General features: G+C 67.0%; 1 protein-coding gene across 1 annotated transcript in view; it reads right to left on the bottom strand.

The window, feature by feature from the left end:
- The window catches only part of LOC121275195, a gene marked incomplete at its 3' end in the record, with an annotated part of 62811 nt that extends 43848 nt beyond the window's left edge, over positions 1-18963 (bottom strand). The window contains exon 1 of the mRNA XM_041182617.1: positions 18790-18963. Coding sequence (XP_041038551.1) covers positions 18790-18957 — 168 coding nt within the window. The remainder of the gene's footprint in view (positions 1-18789) is intronic.
- Positions 18964-23107: the final 4144 nt, after the last annotated feature.

The raw sequence follows: 23107 nt of genomic DNA, 5'->3' as shown, positions 1-23107 counted from the left end.
GGAGCCCGGCGCCTGTACAAAACACAGAGCCTGTCACTTGTACCGGACACGGTGCCGGGCGCCTATGCAAGACACGGAGCCCGGCGCTTGCACGGGACATGGAGCCCGGCGCTTGCACACGACACGGAGCCCGGCGCCTGTACGGGACACGGAGCCCGGCGCCTGTACGGGACACGGAGCCCGGCGCCTGTACGGGACACGGAGACCGGCGCCTGTACGGGACACGGAGACCGGCGCCTGTACGGGACACGGAGACCGGCGCCTGTACGGGACACGGAGACCGGCGCCTGTACGGGACACGGAGACCGGCGCCTGTACGGGACACGGAGACCGGCGCCTGTACGGGACACGGAGACCGGCGCCTGTACGGGACACGGAGACCGGCGCCTGTACGGGACACGGAGACCGGCGCCTGTACGGGACACGGAGACCGGCGCCTGTACGGGACACGGAGACCGGCGCCTGTACGGGACACGGAGCCCGGCGCCTGTACGGGACACGGAGACCGGCGCCTGTACGGGACACGGAGCCCGGCGCCTGTACAAGACACGGAGCCCAGGGCCTGTATGGGACACCGAGCCCGGCGCCTGTAGAAGACACAGAGCCAGGCACCTGTAGAAAACACGGAGCCCTTCTGACTGTACAAGACATGGAGCCCGGCGCCTGTACAAGACACGGAGCCCTTCTGACTGTACAAGACACGGAGCCCGGCGCCTGTACAAGACACGGAGCCCGGCGCCTGTACGGGAAACGGAACCCAGCACCTGTACGGGACCCCGGAGCCCAGCGCCTGTACTGGACCCCGGAGCCAGCACCTGTACAATACATGGAGCCCGGCGCCTGTACAAGACACGAAGCCTGCCGCCTGTACAAGACACGGAGCCCGGCACCTGTACAAGACACGGAGCCCGGCACCTGTACGGAACATGGAGCCCGGTGCCTGTACGTAACATGGAGCCCGGCGCCTGTACGTGACACGGAGCCCGGCGCCTGTACGTGACACGGAGCCCGACGCCTGTACGTGACACAGAGCCCGACGCCTGTACGTGACACAGAGCCCGGCGCCTGTACAAGACACGGAGCCTGCCGCCTGTACCGGACACAGAGCCCGGCGCCTGTGCAAGACACGGAGCCTGGCGCTTGCACAGGACATGGAGCCCGGCGCCTGCACACGACACGGAGCCCGGCGCCTGTACAAGACACAGAGCCCGGCACCTGTACGGAACATGGAGCCCAGTGCCTGTACGTGACACGGAGCCCGGCGCCGGGACACGGAGCCCGGCGCCTGTACAAGACACGGAGCCCAGGGCCTGTACAAGACACGGAGCCCGGGGCCTGTATGGGACACCAAGCCCGACGCCTGTAGAAGACACGGAGCCCGGCGCCTGTACGTGACACGGAGCCCTTCTGACTGTACAAGACACGGAGCCCGGCGCCTGTAGAAGACACGGAGCCCTTCTGACTGTACAAGACACGGAGCCCGGCGCCTGTACAAGACACGGAGCCCGGCGCCTGTACAAGACACGGAGCCCGGCGCCTGTACAAGACACGGAGCCCGGCGCCTGTACAAGACACGGAGCCCGGCGCCTGTACAAGACACGGAGCCCGGGGCCTGTACAAGACACGGAGCCCGGGGCCTGTATGGGACACCAAGCCCGACGCCTGTAGAAGACACGGAGCCCGGCGCATGTAGAAGACACGGAGCCCTTCTGACTGTACAAGACACGGAGCCCGGCGCCTGTAGAAGACACGGAGCCCTTCTGACTGCACAAGACACGGAGCCCGGCGCCTGTACAAGACACGGAGCCCGGTGCTTGTACATGACACGGAGCCCGGCACCTGTACGGGACACCGAGCCCGGCGCCTGTACGTGATACAGAGCCTGACGCCTGTACGGAACATGGAGCCCGGCGCCTGTACACGACACGGAGCCCGGCGCCTGTACGGGACACGGAAACCGGCGCCTGTACGGAACACGGAGCCCGGCGCCTGCACCGGACACGGAGCCCGGCGCCTGTACGTGACACGGAGCCCGGCGCCTGTACAAAACACAGAGCCTGTCACTTGTACCGGACACGGTGCCGGGCGCCTATGCAAGACACGGAGCCCGGCGCTTGCACGGGACATGGAGCCCGGCGCTTGCACACGACACGGAGCCCGGCGCCTGTACGGGACACGGAGCCCGGCGCCTGTACGGGACACGGAGACCGGCGCCTGTACGGGACACGGAGACCGGCGCCTGTACGGGACACGGAGACCGGCGCCTGTACGGGACACGGAGACCGGCGCCTGTACGGGACACGGAGACCGGCGCCTGTACGGGACACGGAGACCGGCGCCTGTACGGGACACGGAGACCGGCGCCTGTACGGGACACGGAGACCGGCGCCTGTACGGGACACGGAGACCGGCGCCTGTACGGGACACGGAGACCGGCGCCTGTACGGGACACGGAGACCGGCGCCTGTACGGGACACGGAGCCCGGCGCCTGTACGGGACACGGAGCCCGGCGCCTGTACGGGACACAGAGCCCGGCGCCTGTACAAGACACGGAGCCCAGGGCCTGTATGGGACACCGAGCCCGGCGCCTGTAGAAGACACAGAGCCAGGCACCTGTAGAAAACACGGAGCCCTTCTGACTGTACAAGACATGGAGCCCGGCGCCTGTACAAGACACGGAGCCCTTCTGACTGTACAAGACACGGAGCCCGGCGCCTGTACAAGACACGGAGCCCGGCGCCTGTACGGGAAACGGAACCCAGCACCTGTACGGGACCCCGGAGCCCAGCGCCTGTACTGGACCCCGGAGCCAGCACCTGTACAATACATGGAGCCCGGCGCCTGTACAAGACACGAAGCCTGCCGCCTGTACAAGACACGGAGCCCGGCACCTGTACAAGACACGGAGCCCGGCACCTGTACGGAACATGGAGCCCGGTGCCTGTACGTAACATGGAGCCCGGCGCCTGTACGTGACACGGAGCCCGACGCCTGTACGTGACACAGAGCCCGACGCCTGTACGTGACACAGAGCCCGGCGCCTGTACAAGACACGGAGCCTGCCGCCTGTACCGGACACAGAGCCCGGCGCCTGTGCAAGACACGGAGCCTGGCGCTTGCACAGGACATGGAGCCCGGCGCCTGCACACGACACGGAGCCCGGCGCCTGTACAAGACACAGAGCCCGGCACCTGTACGGAACATGGAGCCCAGTGCCTGTACGTGACACGGAGCCCGGCGCCGGGACACGGAGCCCGGCGCCTGTACGGGAAACGGAACCCAGCACCTGTACGGGACCCCGGAGCCCAGCGCCTGTACTGGACCCCGGAGCCAGCACCTGTACAATACATGGAGCCCGGCGCCTGTACAAGACACGAAGCCTGCCGCCTGTACAAGACACGGAGCCCGGCACCTGTACAAGACACGGAGCCCGGCACCTGTACGGAACATGGAGCCCGGTGCCTGTACGTAACATGGAGCCCGGCGCCTGTACGTGACACGGAGCCCGACGCCTGTACGTGACACAGAGCCCGACGCCTGTACGTGACACAGAGCCCGGCGCCTGTACAAGACACGGAGCCTGCCGCCTGTACCGGACACAGAGCCCGGCGCCTGTGCAAGACACGGAGCCTGGCGCTTGCACAGGACATGGAGCCCGGCGCCTGCACACGACACGGAGCCCGGCGCCTGTACAAGACACAGAGCCCGGCACCTGTACGGAACATGGAGCCCAGTGCCTGTACGTGACACGGAGCCCGGCGCCGGGACACGGAGCCCGGCGCCTGTACAAGACACGGAGCCCGGGGCCTGTACAAGACACGGAGCCCGGGGCCTGTATGGGACACCAAGCCCGACGCCTGTAGAAGACACGGAGCCCGGCGCCTGTACGTGACACGGAGCCCTTCTGACTGTACAAGACACGGAGCCCGGCGCCTGTAGAAGACACGGAGCCCTTCTGACTGTACAAGACACGGAGCCCGGCGCCTGTACAAGACACGGAGCCCGGCGCCTGTACAAGACACGGAACCCGGCGCTTGTACGGGACACCGAGCCCGGCGCCTGTACGTGACACGGAGCCCGGCGCCTATACAAGACATGGAGCCCGGTGCTTGTACATGACACGGAGCCCGGCACCTGTACGGGACACCGAGCCCGGCGCCTGTACGTGATACGGAGCCTGACGCCTGTACGGAACACAGAGCCCGGCGCCTGTACACGACACGGAGCCCGGCGCCTGTACGGAACACGGAAACCGGCGCCTGTACGGAACACGGAGCCCGGCGCCTGCACGGGACACGGAGCCCGGCGTCTGTACGTGACACGGAGCCCGGCGCCTGTACAAGACACAGAGCCTGTCACCTGTACCGGACACGGTGCCGGGCGCCTGTGCAAGACACGGAGCCCGGCGCTTGCACGGGACATGGAGCCCGGCGCCTGCACACGACACGGAGCCCGGCGCCTGTACGGGACACGGAGCCCGGCACCTGTACGGGACACGGAGACCGGCGCCTGTACGGGACACGGAGTCCGGCGCCTGTACGGGACACGGAGCCCGGCGCCTGTACGGGACACGGAGCCCGGCGCCTGTACAAGACACGGAGCCCAGGGCCTGTATGGGACACCGAGCCCGGCGCCTGTAGAAGACACAGAGCCAGGCACCTGTAGAAAACACGGAGCCCTTCTGACTGTACAAGACACGGAGCCCGGCGCCTGTACAAGACACGGAGCCCTTCTGACTGTACAAGACACGGAGCCCGGTGCCTGTACGGGACACGGAGCCCGGCACCTGTACGGGAAACGGAACCCAGCACCTGTACGGGACCCCGGAGCCCGGCGCCTGTACGGGACACGGAGCCCAGCACCTGTACAAGACACGGAGCCCGGCGCCTGTACAAGACACGAAGCCTGGCGCCTGTACAAGACACGGAGCCCGGCACCTGTACAAGACACGCAGCCCGGCACCTGTACGTAACATGGAGCCCGGTGCCTGTACGTGACACGGAGCCCGGCACCTGTACGTGACACGGAGCTCGGCGCCTGTACGGGAAACAGAGCCCAGCACCTGTACGGGACCCCGGAGCCCGAAGCCTGTACAAGACACGGAGCCCGGCGCCTGTACAAGACACGAAGCCTGGCGCCTGTACAAGACACAGAGCCCGGCAGCTGTACAAGACACGGAGCCTGGCGCCTGTACAAGACAAGGAGCCCGGCGCCTGTACAAGACAAGGAGTCCGGCGCCTGTACCGGACATGGAGTCCGGCGCCTGTACCGGACATGGAGTCCAGCGCCTGTACCAGACACGGGGCCCGGCGCCTGTACAAGACACGGAACCCGGGGCCTGTACAAGACACGGAGCCCGGCGTCTGTACGGGACACGGAGCCCGGCAGCTGTACAAGACACGGAGCCCGGCACCTGTACAGGACACGGAGCCCGGCACCTGTACAGGACACGGAACCCGGCACCTGTACAGGACACGGAGCCCGGCTCCTGTACCGGACACGGAGTCTGGCGCCTTTACATGACACGGAGCTCGTCGCCTGCACGGGACACTGAGCCCGGCGCCTGTACGGAACATGGAGCCCGGCGCCTGTACGGGACACGGTCCCCGGCGCCTGTACGGAACACAGAGCCGGCGCCTGCACGGGACACTGAGCCCGGCGCCTGTACGGAACATGGAGCCCGGCACCTGTATGGGACACGGAGCCCGGCGCCTGTACGGGACACGGTCCCCGGCGCCTGTACGGAACACAGAGCCGGCGCCTGTACGGGACACGGAGCCGGGTGCCTGTACAAGACACGGAGCCCGGCGCCTGCACGGGACACGGAGCCCGGCGTCTGTACGGGACACAGACCCCGGCGCCTGTACGGGACACGGACCCCGGCGCCTGTACGGGACACGGAGACCGGCGCCTGTACGGGACACGGAGACCGGCGCCTGTACGGGACACGGAGACCGGCGCCTGTACGGGACAGGGAGCCCGGCGCCTGTACGGGACACAGAGCCCGGCACCTTCACGTGACACGGAGCCCGGCGCCTGCACGTGACACAGAGCCGGCGCCTACACGGGACACGGAGACCGGCGCCTGTACAAGACACGGTCCCCGGCGCGTGTACGGAACACAGAGCCGGCGCCTGTACGGGACACGGAGCCCTGCGTCTGTACGGGACACAGACCCCGGTGTCTGTACGGGACACAGACCCCGGCGCCTGTACGGGACACGGAGCCCGGCGCCTGTACGGGACACGGAGCCCGGCGCCTGTACGGGACACGGAGCCCGGCGCCTGTACGGGACACGGAGCCCGGCGCCTTCACGTGACACGGAGCCTGGCACCTGCACGTGACACGGAGCCGGCGCCTGTATGGGACACGGAGCCGGGTGCCTGTACAAGACACGGAGCCCGGCGCCTGCACGGGACACGGAGCCCGGCGTCTGTACGGGACACAGACCCCGGCGCCTGTACGGGACACGGACACCGGCGCCTGTACGGGACACGGAGACCGGCGCCTGTACGGGACACGGAGACCGGCACCTGTACGGGACACGGAGACCGGCACCTGTACGGGACACGGACCCCGGCGCCTGTACGGGACACGGAGACTGGCGCCTGTACGGGACACGGAGCCCGTCGCCTGTACGGGACACGGAGCCCGTCGCCTGTACGGGACACGGAGCCCGGCGCCTGTACGGGACACGGAGCCCGGCGCCTGTACGGGACACGGAGCCCGGCGCCTGTACGGGACACGGAGCCCGGCGCCTGTACGGGACACGGAGCCCGGCGCCTGTACGGGACACGGAGCCCGGCGCCTGTACGGGACACGGAGCCCGGTGCCTGTACGTGACACGGAGCCCGGTGCCTGTACAAGACATGGAGCCCGGCGCCTGTACAAGACACGGAGCCCGGGGCCTGTACGGGACACCGAGCCCGGCGCTGGTAGAAGACATGGAGCCCGGCACCTGTAGAAGACACGGAGCCCTTCTGACTGTACAAGACACGGAGCCCGGCACCTGTACAAGACACGGAGCCCTTCTGACTGTACAAGACATGGAGCCCGGCGCCTGTACAAGACACGGAGCCTGGCGCCTGTACAAGACACGGAGCTCATCGCCTGCACGGGACACTAAGCCCGGCGCCTGTACGGGACACCGAGACCGGCGCCTGTAAGGGACATGGAGGCCGGCGCCTGTACGGGACACCGAGCCCAGCGCCTGTACGGGACACCGAGCCCAGCACCTGTACAAGACACGGAGCCCGGCACCTGTACAGGACACGGAGCCCGGTGCCTGAACGGGACACGGAGCCCGGCGCCTGTACGGGACACGGAGCCCGGCGCCTGTACGGGACACGGAGCCCGGCGCCTGTACGGGACACGGAGCCCGGCGCCTGTACGGGACACGGAGCCCGGCGCCTGTACGGGACACGGAGCCCGGCGCCTGTACGGGACACGGAGCCCGGCGCCTGTACGGGACAGGGAGCCCGGCGCCTGTACGGGACACGGAGCCCGGCGCCTGTACGGGACACGGAGCCCGGCGCCTGTACGGGACACGGAGCCCGGCGCCTGTACGGGACACGGAGCCCGGCGCCTGTACGGGACACGGAGCCCGGCGCCTGTACGGGACACGGAGCCCGGTGCCTGTACGTGACACGGAGCCCGGCGCCTGTACAAGACATGGAGACCGGCGCCTGTACAAGACACGGAGCCCGGGGCCTGTATGGGACACCGAGCCCGGCGCCGGTAGAAGACATGGAGCCCGGCACCTGTAGAAGACACGGAGCCCTTCTGACTGTACAAGACACGGAGCCCGGCACCTGTACAAGACACGGATCCCTTCTGACTGTACAAGACATGGAGCCCGGCGCCTGTACAAGACACGGAGCCTGGCGCCTGTACAAGACACGGAGCTCATCGCCTGCACGGGACACTAATCCCGGCACCTGTACGGGACACCGAGCCCAGCACCTGTACAAGACACGGAGCCTGGCACCTGTACAAGACACAGAGCCCGGCGCCTGTACGGAACACGGAGCCCGGCGCCTGTACGGAACGCGGAGCCCGGTGCCTGTACAAGAGACGGAGCCCGGCACCTGTACAAGACACAGAGCCCGGCGCCTGTACGGAACACGGAGCCCGGCGCCTGTACGGAACGCGGAGCCCGGCGCCTGTACGGAACGCGGAGCCCGGCGCCTGTACAAGAGACGGAGCCCGGCGCCTGTACGGGACACCGAGCCGGGCACCTGCACGGGACACCGAGCCCGGCGCCTGTACAGAACACACAGCCCGGCGCCTGTACAGAACACACAGCCCGGCGCCTGTACAGAACACACAGCCCGGCGCCTGTACAGAACACACAGCCCGGCGCCTGTACAGAACACACAGCCCGGCGCCTGTACGGGACACGGAGCCGGGTGCCTGTACAAGACACGGAGCCCGGCGCCTGCACGGGACACGGAGCCCGGCGTCTGTACGGGACACGGAGACCAGTGCCTGTACGGGACACGGAGACCGGCACCTGTACGGGACACGGACCCCGGTGCCTGTACGTGACACGGACCCCGGCACCTGTACGGGACACGGACCCCGGCGCCTGTACGGGACACGGAGACCGGCGCCTGTACGGGACACGGACCCCGGCGCCTGTACGGGACACGGACCCCGGCGCCTGTACGGGACACGGACCCCGGCGCCTGTACGGGACACGGAGACCGGCGCCTGTACGGGACACGGAGACCGGCGCCTGTACGGGACACGGAGACCGGCGCCTGTACGGGACAGGGAGCCCGGCGCCTGTACGGGACACGGAGCCCGGCGCCTTCACGTGACACGGAGCCCGGCGCCTGCACGTGACACAGAGCCCGGCGCCTGTACGTGACACAGAGCCTGGCGCCTGTACAAGACACGGTCCCCGGCGCCTGTACGGAACACAGAGCCGGCGCCTGTATGGGACACGGAGCCGGGTGCCGGAACAAGACACTGAGCCCGGCGCCTGCACGGGACACGGAGCCCGGCGTCTGTACGGGACACGGACCCCGGCGCCTGTACGGGACACGGACCTCGGCGCCTGTACGGGACACGGAGACCGGCGCCTGTACGGGACACGGAGACCGGCGCCTGTACGGGACACGGAGACCGGCGCCTGTACGGGACACGGAGACCGGCGCCTGTACGGGACACGGACCCCGGCGCCTGTACGTGACACGGACCCCGGCGCCTGTACGGGACACGGAGACCGGCGCCTGTACGGGACACGGAGACCGGCGCCTGTACGGGACACGGAGACCGGCGCCTGTACGGGACACGGAGACTGGCGCCTGTACGGGACACGGAGCCCGGCGCCTGTACGGGACACGGAGCCCGGCGCCTGTACGGGACACGGACCCCGGCGCCTGTACAGGACACGGACCCCGGCGCCTGTACGGGACACGGAGACCGGCGCCTGTACGGGACACGGAGACCGGCGCCTGTACGGGACACGGAGACCGGCGCCTGTACGGGACACGGAGACCGGCGCCTGTACGGGACACGGAGCCCGGCGCCTTCACGTGACACGGAGCCCGGCGCCTGCACGTGACATGGAGCCCGGCGCCTGTACGGGACACGGAGCCCGGCGCCTGTACGGAACACGGAGCCCGGCGCCTGTACGGGACACGGAGCCCGGCGCCTTCACGTGACACAGAGCCGGCGCCTGTACGGGGACACGGAGACCGGCGCCTGTACAAGACACGGTCCCCGGCGCCTGTACAAGACACGGTCCCCGGCGCCTGTATGGAACACAGAGCCGGCGCCTGTACGGGACACGGAGCCGGGTGCCTGTACAAGACACGGAGCCCGGCGCCTGCACGGGACACAGAGCCCGGCATCTGTACGGGACACAGACCCCGGCGCCTGTACGGGACACGGACCCCGGCGCCTGTACGGGACACGGACCCCGGCGCCTGTACGGGACACGGACCCCGGCGCCTGTACGGGACACGGAGACCGGCACCTGTACGGGACACGGAGCCCGGGGCCTGTACGGGACACGGAGCCCGGGGCCTGTACGGGACACGGACCCCGGTGCCTGTATGGGACACGGACCCCGGCGCCTGTACGGGACACGGAGACCGGCGCCTGTACGGGACACGGAGACCGGCGCCTGTACGGGACACGGAGACCGGCGCCTGTACGGGATACGGAGACCGGCGCCTGTATGGGACACAGAGACCGGCGCCTGTACGGGACACGGAGCCCGGCGCCTGTACGGGACACGGAGCCCGGCGCCTGTACGGGACACGGACCCCGGCGCCTGTACGGGACACGGAGACCGGCGCCTGTACGGGACACGGAGACCGGCGCCTGTACGGGACACGGAGCCCGGCGCCTGTACGGGACACGGAGCCCGGCGCCTGTACGGGACACGGAGCCCGGCGCCTGTACGGGACACGGACCCCGGCGCCTGTAGGGGACACGGACCCCGGCGCCTGTACGGGACACGGACCCCAGCGCCTGTACGGGACACGGAGACCGGCGCCTGTACGGGACACGGAGCCCGGCGCCTGTACGGGACACGGAGCCCGGCGCCTTCACGTGACACGGAGCCCGGCGCCTGCACGTGACACGGAGACCGGCGCCTGTACGGGACACGGAGCCCGGCGCCTGTACGGAACACGGAGCCCGGCGCCTGTACGGGACACGGAGCCCGGCGCCTTCACGTGACACAGAGCCGGCGCCTGTACGAGACACGGTCCCCGGCGCCTGTACGGAACACAGAGCCGGCGCCTGTATGGGACACGGAGCCGGGTGCCTGTACAAAACACGGAGCCCGGCGCCTGCACGGGACACGGAGCCCGGCATCTGTACGGGACACAGACCCCGGCGCCTGTACGGGACACGGACCCCGGCGCCTGTACGGGACACGGAGACCAGCGCCTGTAAGGGACATGGAGACCGGCACCTGTACGGGACACGGAGACCGGCACCTGTACGGGACACGGACCCCGGCGCCTGTACGGGACACGGAGACCGGCGCCTGTACGGGACACGGAGACCGGCGCCTGTACGGGACACAGAGACCGGCGCCTGTACGGGACACAGAGACCGGCGCCTGTACGGGACACGGAGCCCGGGGCCTGTACGGGACACGGACCCCGGCGCCTGTACGGGACATGGACCCCGGCGCCTGTACGGGACACGGAGACTGGCGCCTGTACGGGACACGGAGACCGGCGCCTGTACGGGACACGGAGACCGGCGCCTGTACGGGACATGGAGACCGGCGCCTGTACGGGACACGGAGCCCGGCGCCTGTACGGGACACGGAGCCCGGCGCCTGTACGGGACACGGAGCCCGGCGCCTGTACGGGACACGGACCCCGGCGCCTGTACAGGACACGGACCCCGGCGCCTGTACGGGACACGGAGACCGGCGCCTGTACGGGACACGGAGACCGGCGCCTGTACGGGACACGGAGACCGGCGCCTGTACGGGACACGGAGACCGGCGCCTGTACGGGACACGGAGCCCGGCGCCTTCACGTGACACGGAGCCCGGCGCCTGCACGTGACATGGAGCCCGGCGCCTGTACGGGACACGGAGCCCGGCGCCTGTACGGAACACGGAGCCCGGCGCCTGTACGGGACACGGAGCCCGGCGCCTTCACGTGACACAGAGCCGGCGCCTGTACGGGGACACGGAGACCGGCGCCTGTACAAGACACGGTCCCCGGCGCCTGTACAAGACACGGTCCCCGGCGCCTGTATGGAACACAGAGCCGGCGCCTGTACGGGACACGGAGCCGGGTGCCTGTACAAGACACGGAGCCCGGCGCCTGCACGGGACACAGAGCCCGGCATCTGTACGGGACACAGACCCCGGCGCCTGTACGGGACACGGACCCCGGCGCCTGTACGGGACACGGAGACCGGCGCCTGTACGGGACACGGAGCCCGGCGCCTGTACGGGACACGGAGCCCGGCGCCTTCACGTGACACGGAGCCCGGCGCCTGCACGTGACACGGAGACCGGCGCCTGTACGGGACACGGAGCCCGGCGCCTGTACGGAACACGGAGCCCGGCGCCTGTACGGGACACGGAGCCCGGCGCCTTCACGTGACACAGAGCCGGCGCCTGTACGAGACACGGTCCCCGGCGCCTGTACGGAACACAGAGCCGGCGCCTGTATGGGACACGGAGCCGGGTGCCTGTACAAAACACGGAGCCCGGCGCCTGCACGGGACACGGAGCCCGGCATCTGTACGGGACACAGACCCCGGCGCTTGTACGGGACACGGACCCCGGCGCCTGTACGGGACACGGAGACCAGCGCCTGTAAGGGACATGGAGACCGGCACCTGTACGGGACACGGAGACCGGCACCTGTACGGGACACGGACCCCGGCGCCTGTACGGGACACGGAGACCGGCGCCTGTACGGGACACAGAGACCGGCGCCTGTACGGGACACAGAGACCGGCGCCTGTACGGGACACAGAGACCGGCGCCTGTACGGGACACGGAGCCCGGGGCCTGTACGGGACACGGACCCCGGCGCCTGTACGGGACATGGACCCCGGCGCCTGTACGGGACACGGAGACTGGCGCCTGTACGGGACACGGAGACCGGCGCCTGTACGGGACACGGAGACCGGCGCCTGTGCGGGACACGTAGCCCGGCGCCTGTACGGGACACGGAGCCCGGCGCCTTCACGTGACACGGAGCCCGGCGCCTGCACGTGACACGGACACCGGCGCCTGTACGGGACACGGAGCCCGGCGCCTGTACGGGACACGGAGCCCGGCGCCTTCACGTGACACAGAGCCGGCGCCTGTACGGGGACACGGAGACCGGCGCCTGTACAAGACACGGTCCCAGGCGCCTGTACGGAACACAGAGCCGGCGCCTGTACGGGACACGGAGCCGGGTGCCTGTACAAGACACGGAGCCCGGCGCCTGCACGGGACACGGAGCCCGGCGTCTGTACGGGACACGGACCCCGGCGCCTGTACGGGACACGGACCCCGGCGCCTGTACGGGACACGGACCCCGGTGCCTGTACGGGACACGGAGCCCGGCGCCCACACGGGACACGGAGCCCGGCGCCTGTACAAGACACGGTCCCCGGCGCCTGTAGGGAACACGGACCCCGGCGCCTGTACGGGACACGGACCCCGGCGCCTGTACGGGACACAGACACCGGCGCCTGTACGGGACACGGACCCCGGCGCCTGTACGGGACACGGAGACCGGCGCCTGTACGGGACACGGAGACCGGCGCCTGCACGTGACACGGAGCCAGGCGCCTGTACGTGACACAGAGCCCGGCGCCTGTACAAGACACGGTCCCCGGCGCCTGTACGGAACACAGAGCCGGCGCCTGTACGGGACACGGAGACCGGTGCCTGTACGGGACACGGAGCCCGGCGCCTGTACGTGACACGGAGCCCGGCACCTTCACGTGACACAGAGCCCGGTGCCTTCACGTGACATGGAGCCCGGCACCTGTACAGAACACGGAGCTGGTGCCTGTACGGGACACGGAGACCGGCGCCTGTACGGGACACGGAGACCGGCGCCTGTACGGGACACGGAGACCGGCGCCTGTACGGGACACGGAGACCGGCGCCTTTACGGGACACGGAGACCGGCGCCTGTACGGGACACGGAGACCGGCGCCTGTACGGGACACGGAGCTCAGCGCCTGTCCGTGACACGGAGCCCGGCGCCTGTATGGGACACGGAGCCCGGCGCCTGTACAAGACACGGAGCTCGGCGCCTGTACGTGACACGGAGCCCAGCGCCTGTACGGGACACGGCGACCGGTGCCTGTACGGGACACGGAGCCCGGCGCCTGTACGTGACACGGAGCCCGGTGCCTTCACGTGACACAGAGCCCGGTGCCTTCACGTGACATGGAGCCCGGCACCTGTACAGAACACGGAGCTGGTGCCTGTACGGGACACGGAGACTAGCGCCTGTACGGGACACGGAGCCCGGCGCCTGTACAAGACACGGTCCCCGGCGCCTGTACGGAGCACGGAGCCCGGTGCCTGTATGGGACACAGACCCCGGCGCCTGAACGGGATACGGACCCCGGCGCCTGTACGGGACACAGACCCCTGCGCCTGTACGGGACACGGACCCCTGCGCCTGTACGGGACACGGACCCCAGCGCCTGTACGGGACACGGAGACCGGCGCCTGTACGGGACACGGAGACCGGCGCCTGTACGGGACACGGAGCCCGGTGCCTGCACGTGACAAGGAGCCCGGTACCTGTACGTGACAAAGAGCCCGGCACCTGTACAAGATACGGAGACCGGCACCTGTACGTGACACGGAGCCTTTTGCCTGCACGGGACACGGAGCCCGGCGCCTGTATGGGACACGGAGCCCGGCGCCTGTACAAGACAGGGAGCCCGGCGCCTGCACAGGACACAGAGCCCGGCGTCTGTATGGGACACGGAGCCCGGCGCATGTACAAGACACGGAGCCCGGCGCCTGCACGGGACACGGAGCCCTGCGCCTGTACAAGACACGGAGCCCGGTGACTGCATGGGACATGGAGCCCGGCGCCTGTACAAGCCATGGAGCCCGGCACCTGTACAAGACACGTAGCCCGGCGCCTGTACAGAACACGGAGCCCGGTGCCTGTACGGGACAAGGAGCACGGCGCCTGTACGGAACACGGAGCCCGGCGCCTGTATGGGACACCGAGCCCGGCGCCTGTACGGGACACCGAGCCCGGCGCCTATACGGGACATGGAGCCCGGCGCCTGTACAAGACACGGTCCCCGGCGCCTGTACGGAACACGGAGCCCGGTGCCTGTATGGGACACAGACCCCGGCGCCTGAACGGGACACGGACCCCGGCGCCTGTACGGGACACGGACCCCTGCGCCTGTACGGGACACGGACCCCGGCGCCTGTACGGGACACGGACCCCGGCGCCTGTACGGGACACGGAGACCGGCGCCTGTACGGGACACGGAGACCGGCGCCTGTACGGGACACGGAGACCGGCGCCTTTACGGGACATGGAGACCGGCGCCTGTACGGGACACGGAGACCGGCGCCTGTACGGGACACGGAGCTCAGCGCCTGTCCATGACACGTAGCCCGGCGCCTGTCCGTGACACGGAGCCCGGCGCCTGTATGGGACACGGAGCCCGGCGCCTGTATGGGACACGGAGCCCGGCGCCTGTACAAGACACGGAGCCCGGCGCCTGTACGTGACACGGAGCCCGGCACCTGTACAAGATACGGAGACCGGCACCTGTACGTGACACGGAGCCTTTTGCCTGCACGGGACACGGAGCCCGGCGCCTGTATGGGACATGGAGCCCGGCGCCTGTACAAGACAGGGAGCCCGGCACCTGCACGGGACACAGAGCCCGGCGTCTGTATGGGACACGGAGCCCGGCGCATGTACAAGACACGGAGCCCGGCGCCTGCACGGGACACGGAGCCCTGCGCGTGTACAAGACACGGAGCCCGGCGACTGCATGGGACATGGAGCCCGGCACCTGTACAAGCCATGGAGCCCGGCACCTGTACAAGACACGTAGCCCGGCGCCTGTACAGAACACGGAGCCCGGTGCCTGTACGGGACAAGGAGCACGGCGCCTGTACGGGACACGGAGCCCGGCGCCTGTACGGGACACCGAGCCCGGCGCCTGTACGGGACACCGAGCCCGGCGCCTGTACGGGACACCGAGCCCGGCGCCTGTACGGGACACCGAGCCCGGCGCCTGTACGGGACACCGAGCCCGGCGCCTGTACGGGACACCGAGCCCGGCGCCTGTACGGGACACCGAGCCCGGCGCCTGTACGGGACACCGAGCCCGGCGCCTGCACAGGACACGGAGCCCGGCGCCTGGACGGGACATGGAGCCCGGCGCCTGTACAAGACACGGAGCCCGGCGCCTGCACAGGACACGGAGCCTGGCGCCTGTACAAGACATGGAGCCTGGCACCTGTACAAGACACAGAGCCCGGCACCTGTACAGGACACGGAGCCCGGCGCCTGTACGGGATACCGAGCCCGGCGCCTGTACAAGACACGGAGCCCGCGCATGTACGGGACACCGAGCCCGGCGCCTGTACGTGTCACAGAGCCCGGCGCCTGTACAAGACACGGAGCCCGGTGCCTGTACGTGACACAGAGCCCAGCGCCTGTACGGAACACGGAGCCCGGCACCTGTACACGACACGGAGCCCGGCGCCTGTATGGGACACGGACACCGGCGCCTGTAAGGGACATGGAGCCCGGCACCTGCACGGGACACGGAGCCTTGTGCCTGCACGGGACACGGAGCCCGGCGCCTGTACAAGACACGGAGCCCAGCACCAGTACAGGACATGGAGCCCGGTGCCTGTACAAGACACGGAGCCCGGCGCCTGTACGTGACACGGAGCCCGGCGCCTGTACGTGACACGGAGCCTGGCGCCTGTACCGGACACCGAGCCCGGCGCCTGTGCAAGACACGGAGCCCGGAGCTTGCACGGGACATGGAGCCCGGCGCCTGCACATGACATGGAGCCCGGTGCCTGTAGGGGACACGGAGCCCGGCGCCTGTACAAGACACGGAGCCCGCGCATGTACGGGACACCGAGCCCGGTGCCTGTACGTGTCACAGAGCCCGGCGCCTGTACAAGACACGGAGCCCGGTGCCTGTACGTGACACAGAGCCTGGCGCCTGTACGGAACACGGAGCCCGGCACCTGTACACGACACGGAGCCCGGCGCCTGTATGGGACACGGACACCGGCGCCTGTAAGGGACATGGAGCCCGGCACCTGCACGGGACACGGAGCCTTGTGCCTGCACGGGACACGGAGCCCGGCGCCTGTACAAGACACGGAGCCCAGCACCAGTACAGGACATGGAGCCCGGTGCCTGTACAAGACACGGAGCCCGGCGCCTGTACGTGACACGGAGCCCGGCGCCTGTACGTGACACGGAGACTGGCGCCTGTACCGGACACCGAGCCCGGCGCCTGTGCAAGACACGGAGCCCGGAGCTTGCACGGGACATGGAGCCCGGCGCCTGCACATGACATGGAGCCCGGTGCCTGTAGGGGACACGGAGCCCGGCGCCTGTACAAGACACGGAGCCCGGCACCTGCACGGGACACAGAGCCCGGCGCCTGTACAAGACACGGAGCCCGAGGCCTGTACGGGACACGGAGCCCGGCGCCTGTACAAGACACGGAGCCTGTCGCCTGTACTGGACATGGAGCCCGGCGCCTGTGCAAGACACGGAGCCCGGTGCTTGCACGGGACATGGAGCCCGGCACCTGCACACGACACGGAGCCCGGCGCCTGCACACAACACGGAGTCCGGCGCCTGTACGTGACTCGGAGCCCGGCGCCTTTACGTGACTCGGAGCCCGGCGCCTGTACAAGACACGGAGCCCGGCGCCTGTACAAGACACGGAGCCCGGGGCCTGTACGGGACACCAAGCCCGGCGCCTGTAGAAGACACGGAGCCCGGCACCTGTAGAAGACACGGAGCCCTTCTGACTGTACAAGACACGGAGCCTGGCACCTGTACAAGACACGGAGCCCTTCTGACTGTACAAGACATGGAGCCCGGTGCCTGTACAAGACACGGAGCCCGGGGTCTGTAAGGGACACGGAGCCCGGCACCTGCACATGAAAAGGAGCCCGGCGCCTGTACGGGACAAGGAGCCCGCCGCCTGTACGGGACAAGGAGCCCGGTGCCTGTTTGGGACAAGGAGCCCGGCGCCTGTTAAAGACACGGAGCCCGGCACCTGTACGGGACTAGGAGCCCGGCGCCTGTACAAGACACGGAGCCCGGCGACTGTACAAGACACGGAGCCTGGGGCCTGTACAAGACAGGGAGCCCGGCGCCTGTACAAGACACGGAGCCCGGCACCTGTACAAGACACGGAGCCCGGCACCTGTGCAGGTCACGGAGCCCGGGGACTGTACCAGACATGGAGACTGGTGCCTGCACGGGACACGGAGACCGGCGCCTGTACCGGACACAAGAGACCGGCGCCTGTACCGGACACGGAGACCAGCGCCTGTACAAGACACGGAGCCTGGCGCCTGTACAAGACACGGAGCACGGCACCTGTACAAGACACGGAGCACGGCACCTGTACAAGACACGGAGCCCGGCGCCTGTGCAGGTCACGGAGCCCGGCGACTGTACCAGACACGGAGACTGGTGCCTGCACGGGACACGGAGACTGGTGCCTGTACCGGACACGGAGACCGGCGCCTGTACCGGACACGGAGACCGGCGCCTGTACCGGACACGGAGACCGGCGCCTGTACCGGACACGGAGACCGGCGCCTGTACCGGACACGGAGACCGGCGCCTGTACCGGACACGGAGACCGGCGCCTGTACCGGACACGGAGACCGGCGCCTGTACCGGACACGGAGACCGGCGCCTGTACCGGACACGGAGACCGGCGCCTGTACCGGACACGGAGACCGGCGCCTGTACCGGACACGGAGACCGGCGCCTGTACCGGACACGGAGACCGGCGCCTGTACCGGACACGGAGACCGGCGCCTGTACCGGACACGGAGACCGGCGCCTGTACCGGACACGGAGACCGGCGCCTGTACCGGACACGGAGACCGGCGCCTGTACCGGACACGGAGCCCGGTGCCTGTAAGGGACACAGTGGAATCCCGACCAAGTGAGAGACACAGTGGACAAAAGGAATGTGGAGGCCGAGAGAGAGAAGGACAGAGACAGGAAGTGACACAGAGACAGAGATGGACAGAGTCCGAGCGGGAGAGTCGGACAGACAGACGAAAGCTCACTCACTGGGGCAGACCTGATTGGTGTCACAGATTTGAAGTTTGAGTTCGGGTCCAGGACACTGACCCCCACAGGATGGGGCCGGATCTGAGCAGCGGCGGCGTCTCTCCTGCCGGCCGACGGCACAAGTGACTGAACACACGGTCCAGGGAGACCACAAACTCCATCCACCATTAACTGCAACATAGAACAGAGATAAGGACACTTTAAACAGCAGCCCCGAAACCCAGACCCTAAACCCAGACCCTAAACCCAGACCCTAAACCCCGCCCCTAAACCCAGACCCAACCACCAGCCCCGAAAGCTGTACTATCTGTACATTCACCCCACCCCCACTAGGGCTATCTGTACCTTCAACTCACCCCACCCCAACTAGGACTATCTGTACCTTCAACCCACCCCACCCCCACTAAGGCTATCTGCAGCTTCCCCCCACACCCCCTAGGGCTAACTGTACTTTCACCCCACAACACCCCCACGATGGCTATCTGTACCTTCACCCCACCTCACCCCCACGAGGGCTATCTGTACCTTCACCCCACCCCCACTAGGTCTATCTGTACCTTCACCCCACCCCCAGAAGGGCTATCTGTACCTTCACCCCACCCCACCCCCACTAAGTCTATCTGTACCTTCACCCCACCCCCACTAGGGCTATCTGTACCTTCACCCCACCCTCACTAAGTCTATCTGTACCTTCACCACACCCCCAGAAGGGCTATCTGTACCTTCACCCCACCCCACCCCCACTAAGTCTATCTGTACCTTCACCCCACCCCCACTAGGGCTATCTGTACCTTCACCCCACCCTCACTAAGTCTATCTGTCCCTTCACGCGACCCCAAACCCACTAGGTCCATCTGTACATTCACCCCACCCGCACTAGGGCTATCTGTACTTTCACCCCACCCCACCACCACTAGGGCTATCTGTACCTTCACCCCACCCCCACTAGGGCTATCTGTACCTTACCCCCACCCCCACTAGGGCTAAATGTACCTTCACCCAACTCACCCCCACTTGGGCTATCTGTACCTTCACCCCACCACCACTAGGTCTATCGGTACCTTTCCCCGACCCCCATTAGGGCTATCTGTACCTTCACTCCACCCCCACTAGGACTATCTGTACCTTCACCCCACCCCCACTAGGACTATCTGTGCCTTCCCCCCACCCCACGCCTACTAGGGCTATCTGTACCTTCACCACACCCCACCCCCACTAGGGCTATCTGTACCTTCCCCCAACCCCACCCCCACAAGGGCTATCTGTACCTTCACCCCACCCCACCACCACTCGGGCTATCTGTACCTTCACTCCACCACAGCCCCACTAGGGCTATCTGTACCTTCACCGCACCCTACCCACACTAGGGCTATCTGTACTTTCACCCCACAACACCCCCACGATGGCTATCTGTACATTCACCCCACCCCCACTAGGGCTACCTGTTATTTCACCCCACACCACACCCACTAGGGCTATCTGTACCTTCCCCCCACCCCCACTAGGGCTATCTGGACATTCACCACACCCTCTAGGGCTATCTGTACCTTCACCCCACCTCACCCCCACTAGGGCTATCTGTACCTTCACCCCAAACCCACTAGGGCTATCTGTACCTTCCCCTGACCCCCACTAGGGCTACCTGTACCTTCCCCCGACCCCCACTAGGGCTACCTGTACCTTCCCCGCACCCCCACTAGAGCTATCTGTACCTACATCACACATAAACCCCATTAGGGCTATCGGTACCTTGACCCCTGCCACCCACACTCGGGCTATCTGTACCTTCACCCAACCCCACCCCCACCAGGGCTAACAGCACCTTCCCCCAAACCTTGACAAGGGCTATCTGTACCTTCACCCCAACCCCACTAGGGCTATCTGTACCTTCACCCCAACCCCACTAGGGCTATCTGTACCTTCACCCCACCCCACCCCCACTAGGGCTATCTGTACCTTCACCCCACCCCAACTAGGGCTATCTGTACCTTCACGCGACCCCAAACCCACTAGGTCCATCTGTACATTCACCCCACCCCACCCCAACTAGGGCTATCTGTACCTTCACGCGACCCCAAACCCACTAGGTCCATCTGTACATTCACCCCACCCCACCCCCACTAGGGCTATCTGTACCTTCACCCCACCCACACTAGGGCTATCTGTACATTCAACCCACCCCCACTAGGGCTATCTGTACTTTCCCCCCACCCCCACTAGGGCTATCTGGACATTCACCCCACCCCCACTAGGGCTATCTGTATCTTCAAGCCACCCCACCCCCACTAGGGCTATCTGTACCTTCACCCCACCCCCACTAGGGCTATCTGTACCTTCACCCCACCTCACTCCCACTAGGGCTATCTGTACCTTCACCCCACCCCCACTAGGGCTATCTGTACCTTCCCCCGACCCCCACTAGGGCTACCTGTACCTTCCCCGCACCCCCACTAGAGCTATCTGTACCTACATCCCACATAAACCCCATTAGGGCTATCGGTACCTTGACCCCTGCCACCCACACTCGGGCTATCTGTACCTTCACCCAACCCCACCCCCACCAGGGCTATCAGCTCCTTCCCCCAAACCTTGACAAGGGCTATCTGTAACTTCCCCCAACCCCACTAGGGCTATCTGTACCTTCACCCCACCCCACCACCACTAGGGCTATCTGTACCTTCCCCCAACCCCACCCCCACAAGGGCTTTCTGTACCTTCACCCCACCCCACCCCCACTAGGGATATCTGTACCTTCCCCCCACCCCACCCCCACTAGGGCAACTGTACCTTCACCCCACCCCACCGCCACTAGGTCTATCTGTACCTTCACCCCACCCCTTCTACGGCTATCTGTACCTTCACCTCACCCCCACTAGGGCTATCTGTACCTTCACCCCAAACCCACTAGGGCTATCTGTACCTTCACCCCACCCCCAGAAGGGCTATCTGTACCTTCACCCCACCCCACCCCCACTAAGTCTATCTGTACCTTCACCCCACCCCCACTAGGGCTATCTGTACCTTCACCCCACCCTCACTAAGTCTATCTGTACCTTCACCCCACCCCTTCTAGGGCTATCTGTACCTTCACGCGACCCCAAACCCACTAGGTCCATCTGTACATTCACCCCACCCCCACTAGGGCTATCTGTACTTTCACCCCACCCCACCACCACTAGGGCTATCTGTACCTTCACCCCACCCCCACTAGGGCTATCTGTACATTCAACACACCCCCACTAGGGCTATCTGTACCTTACTCCCACCCCCACTAGGGCTAAATGTACCTTCACCCAACTCACCCCCACTTGGGCTATCTGTACCTTCACCCCACCCCCACTAGGACTATCTGTACTTTCACCCCACCCCCACTAGGACTATCTGTGCCTTCCCCCCACCCCACGCCTACTAGGGCTATCTGTACCTTCCCCCCACCCCACCCCCGCTAGGGCTATCTGTACCTTCCCCCCACCCCACCCCCACTAGGACTATCTGTACTTTCACCCCACCCCCACTAGGACTATCTGTGCCTTCCCCCCACCCCACCCCCCACCAGGGCTATCTGTACCTTCACCACACCCCACCCCCACTAGGGCTATCTGTACCTTCCCCCAACCCCACCCCCACAAGGGCTATCTGTACCTTCACCCCACCCCCACTAGGGCTATCAGTACCTTCAGCCCACCCCATCCCCACTAGGGTTATCTGTACCTTCACTCCACCACTCCCCAACAAGGGCTATCTGTACCTTCACCCCACCCTACCACCACTAAGGCTATCTGTACCTTCACCCCACCCCCACTAGGGCTATCTGTACATTCAACACACCCCCACTAGGGCTATCTGTACCTTACTCCCACCCCCACTAGGGCTAAATGTACCTTCACCCAACTCACCCCCACTTGGGCTATCTGTACCTTCACCCCACCCCCACTAGGACTATCTGTACCTTCACCCCACCCCCACTAGGACTATCTGTGCCTTCCCCCCACCCCACGCCTACTAGGGCTATCTGTACCTTCACCACACCCCACCCCCACTAGGGCTATCTGTACCTTCCCCCAACCCCACCCCCACAAGGGCTATCTGTACCTTCACCCCACCCCCACTAGGGCTATCAGTACCTTCAGCCCACCCCATCCCCACTAGGGTTATCTGTACCTTCACTCCACCACTCCCCAACAAGGGCTATCTGTACCTTCACCCCACCCTACCACCACTAAGGCTATCTGTACCTTCACCCCACCCCCACTAGGGCTATCTGGACCTTCCCCACACCCTACCCCTGTAGGGCTATCTGTACCTTCACCCCACCCCA

The sequence above is a fragment of the Carcharodon carcharias genome, unplaced genomic scaffold (assembly GCF_017639515.1).
Source record: "Carcharodon carcharias isolate sCarCar2 unplaced genomic scaffold, sCarCar2.pri scaffold_786_ctg1, whole genome shotgun sequence".
In the NCBI taxonomy this organism is placed as follows: domain Eukaryota; kingdom Metazoa; phylum Chordata; class Chondrichthyes; order Lamniformes; family Lamnidae; genus Carcharodon; species Carcharodon carcharias.
Note: the sequence above shows the minus strand (reverse complement) of the source record. Positions and strands in the feature narration are given on the sequence as shown.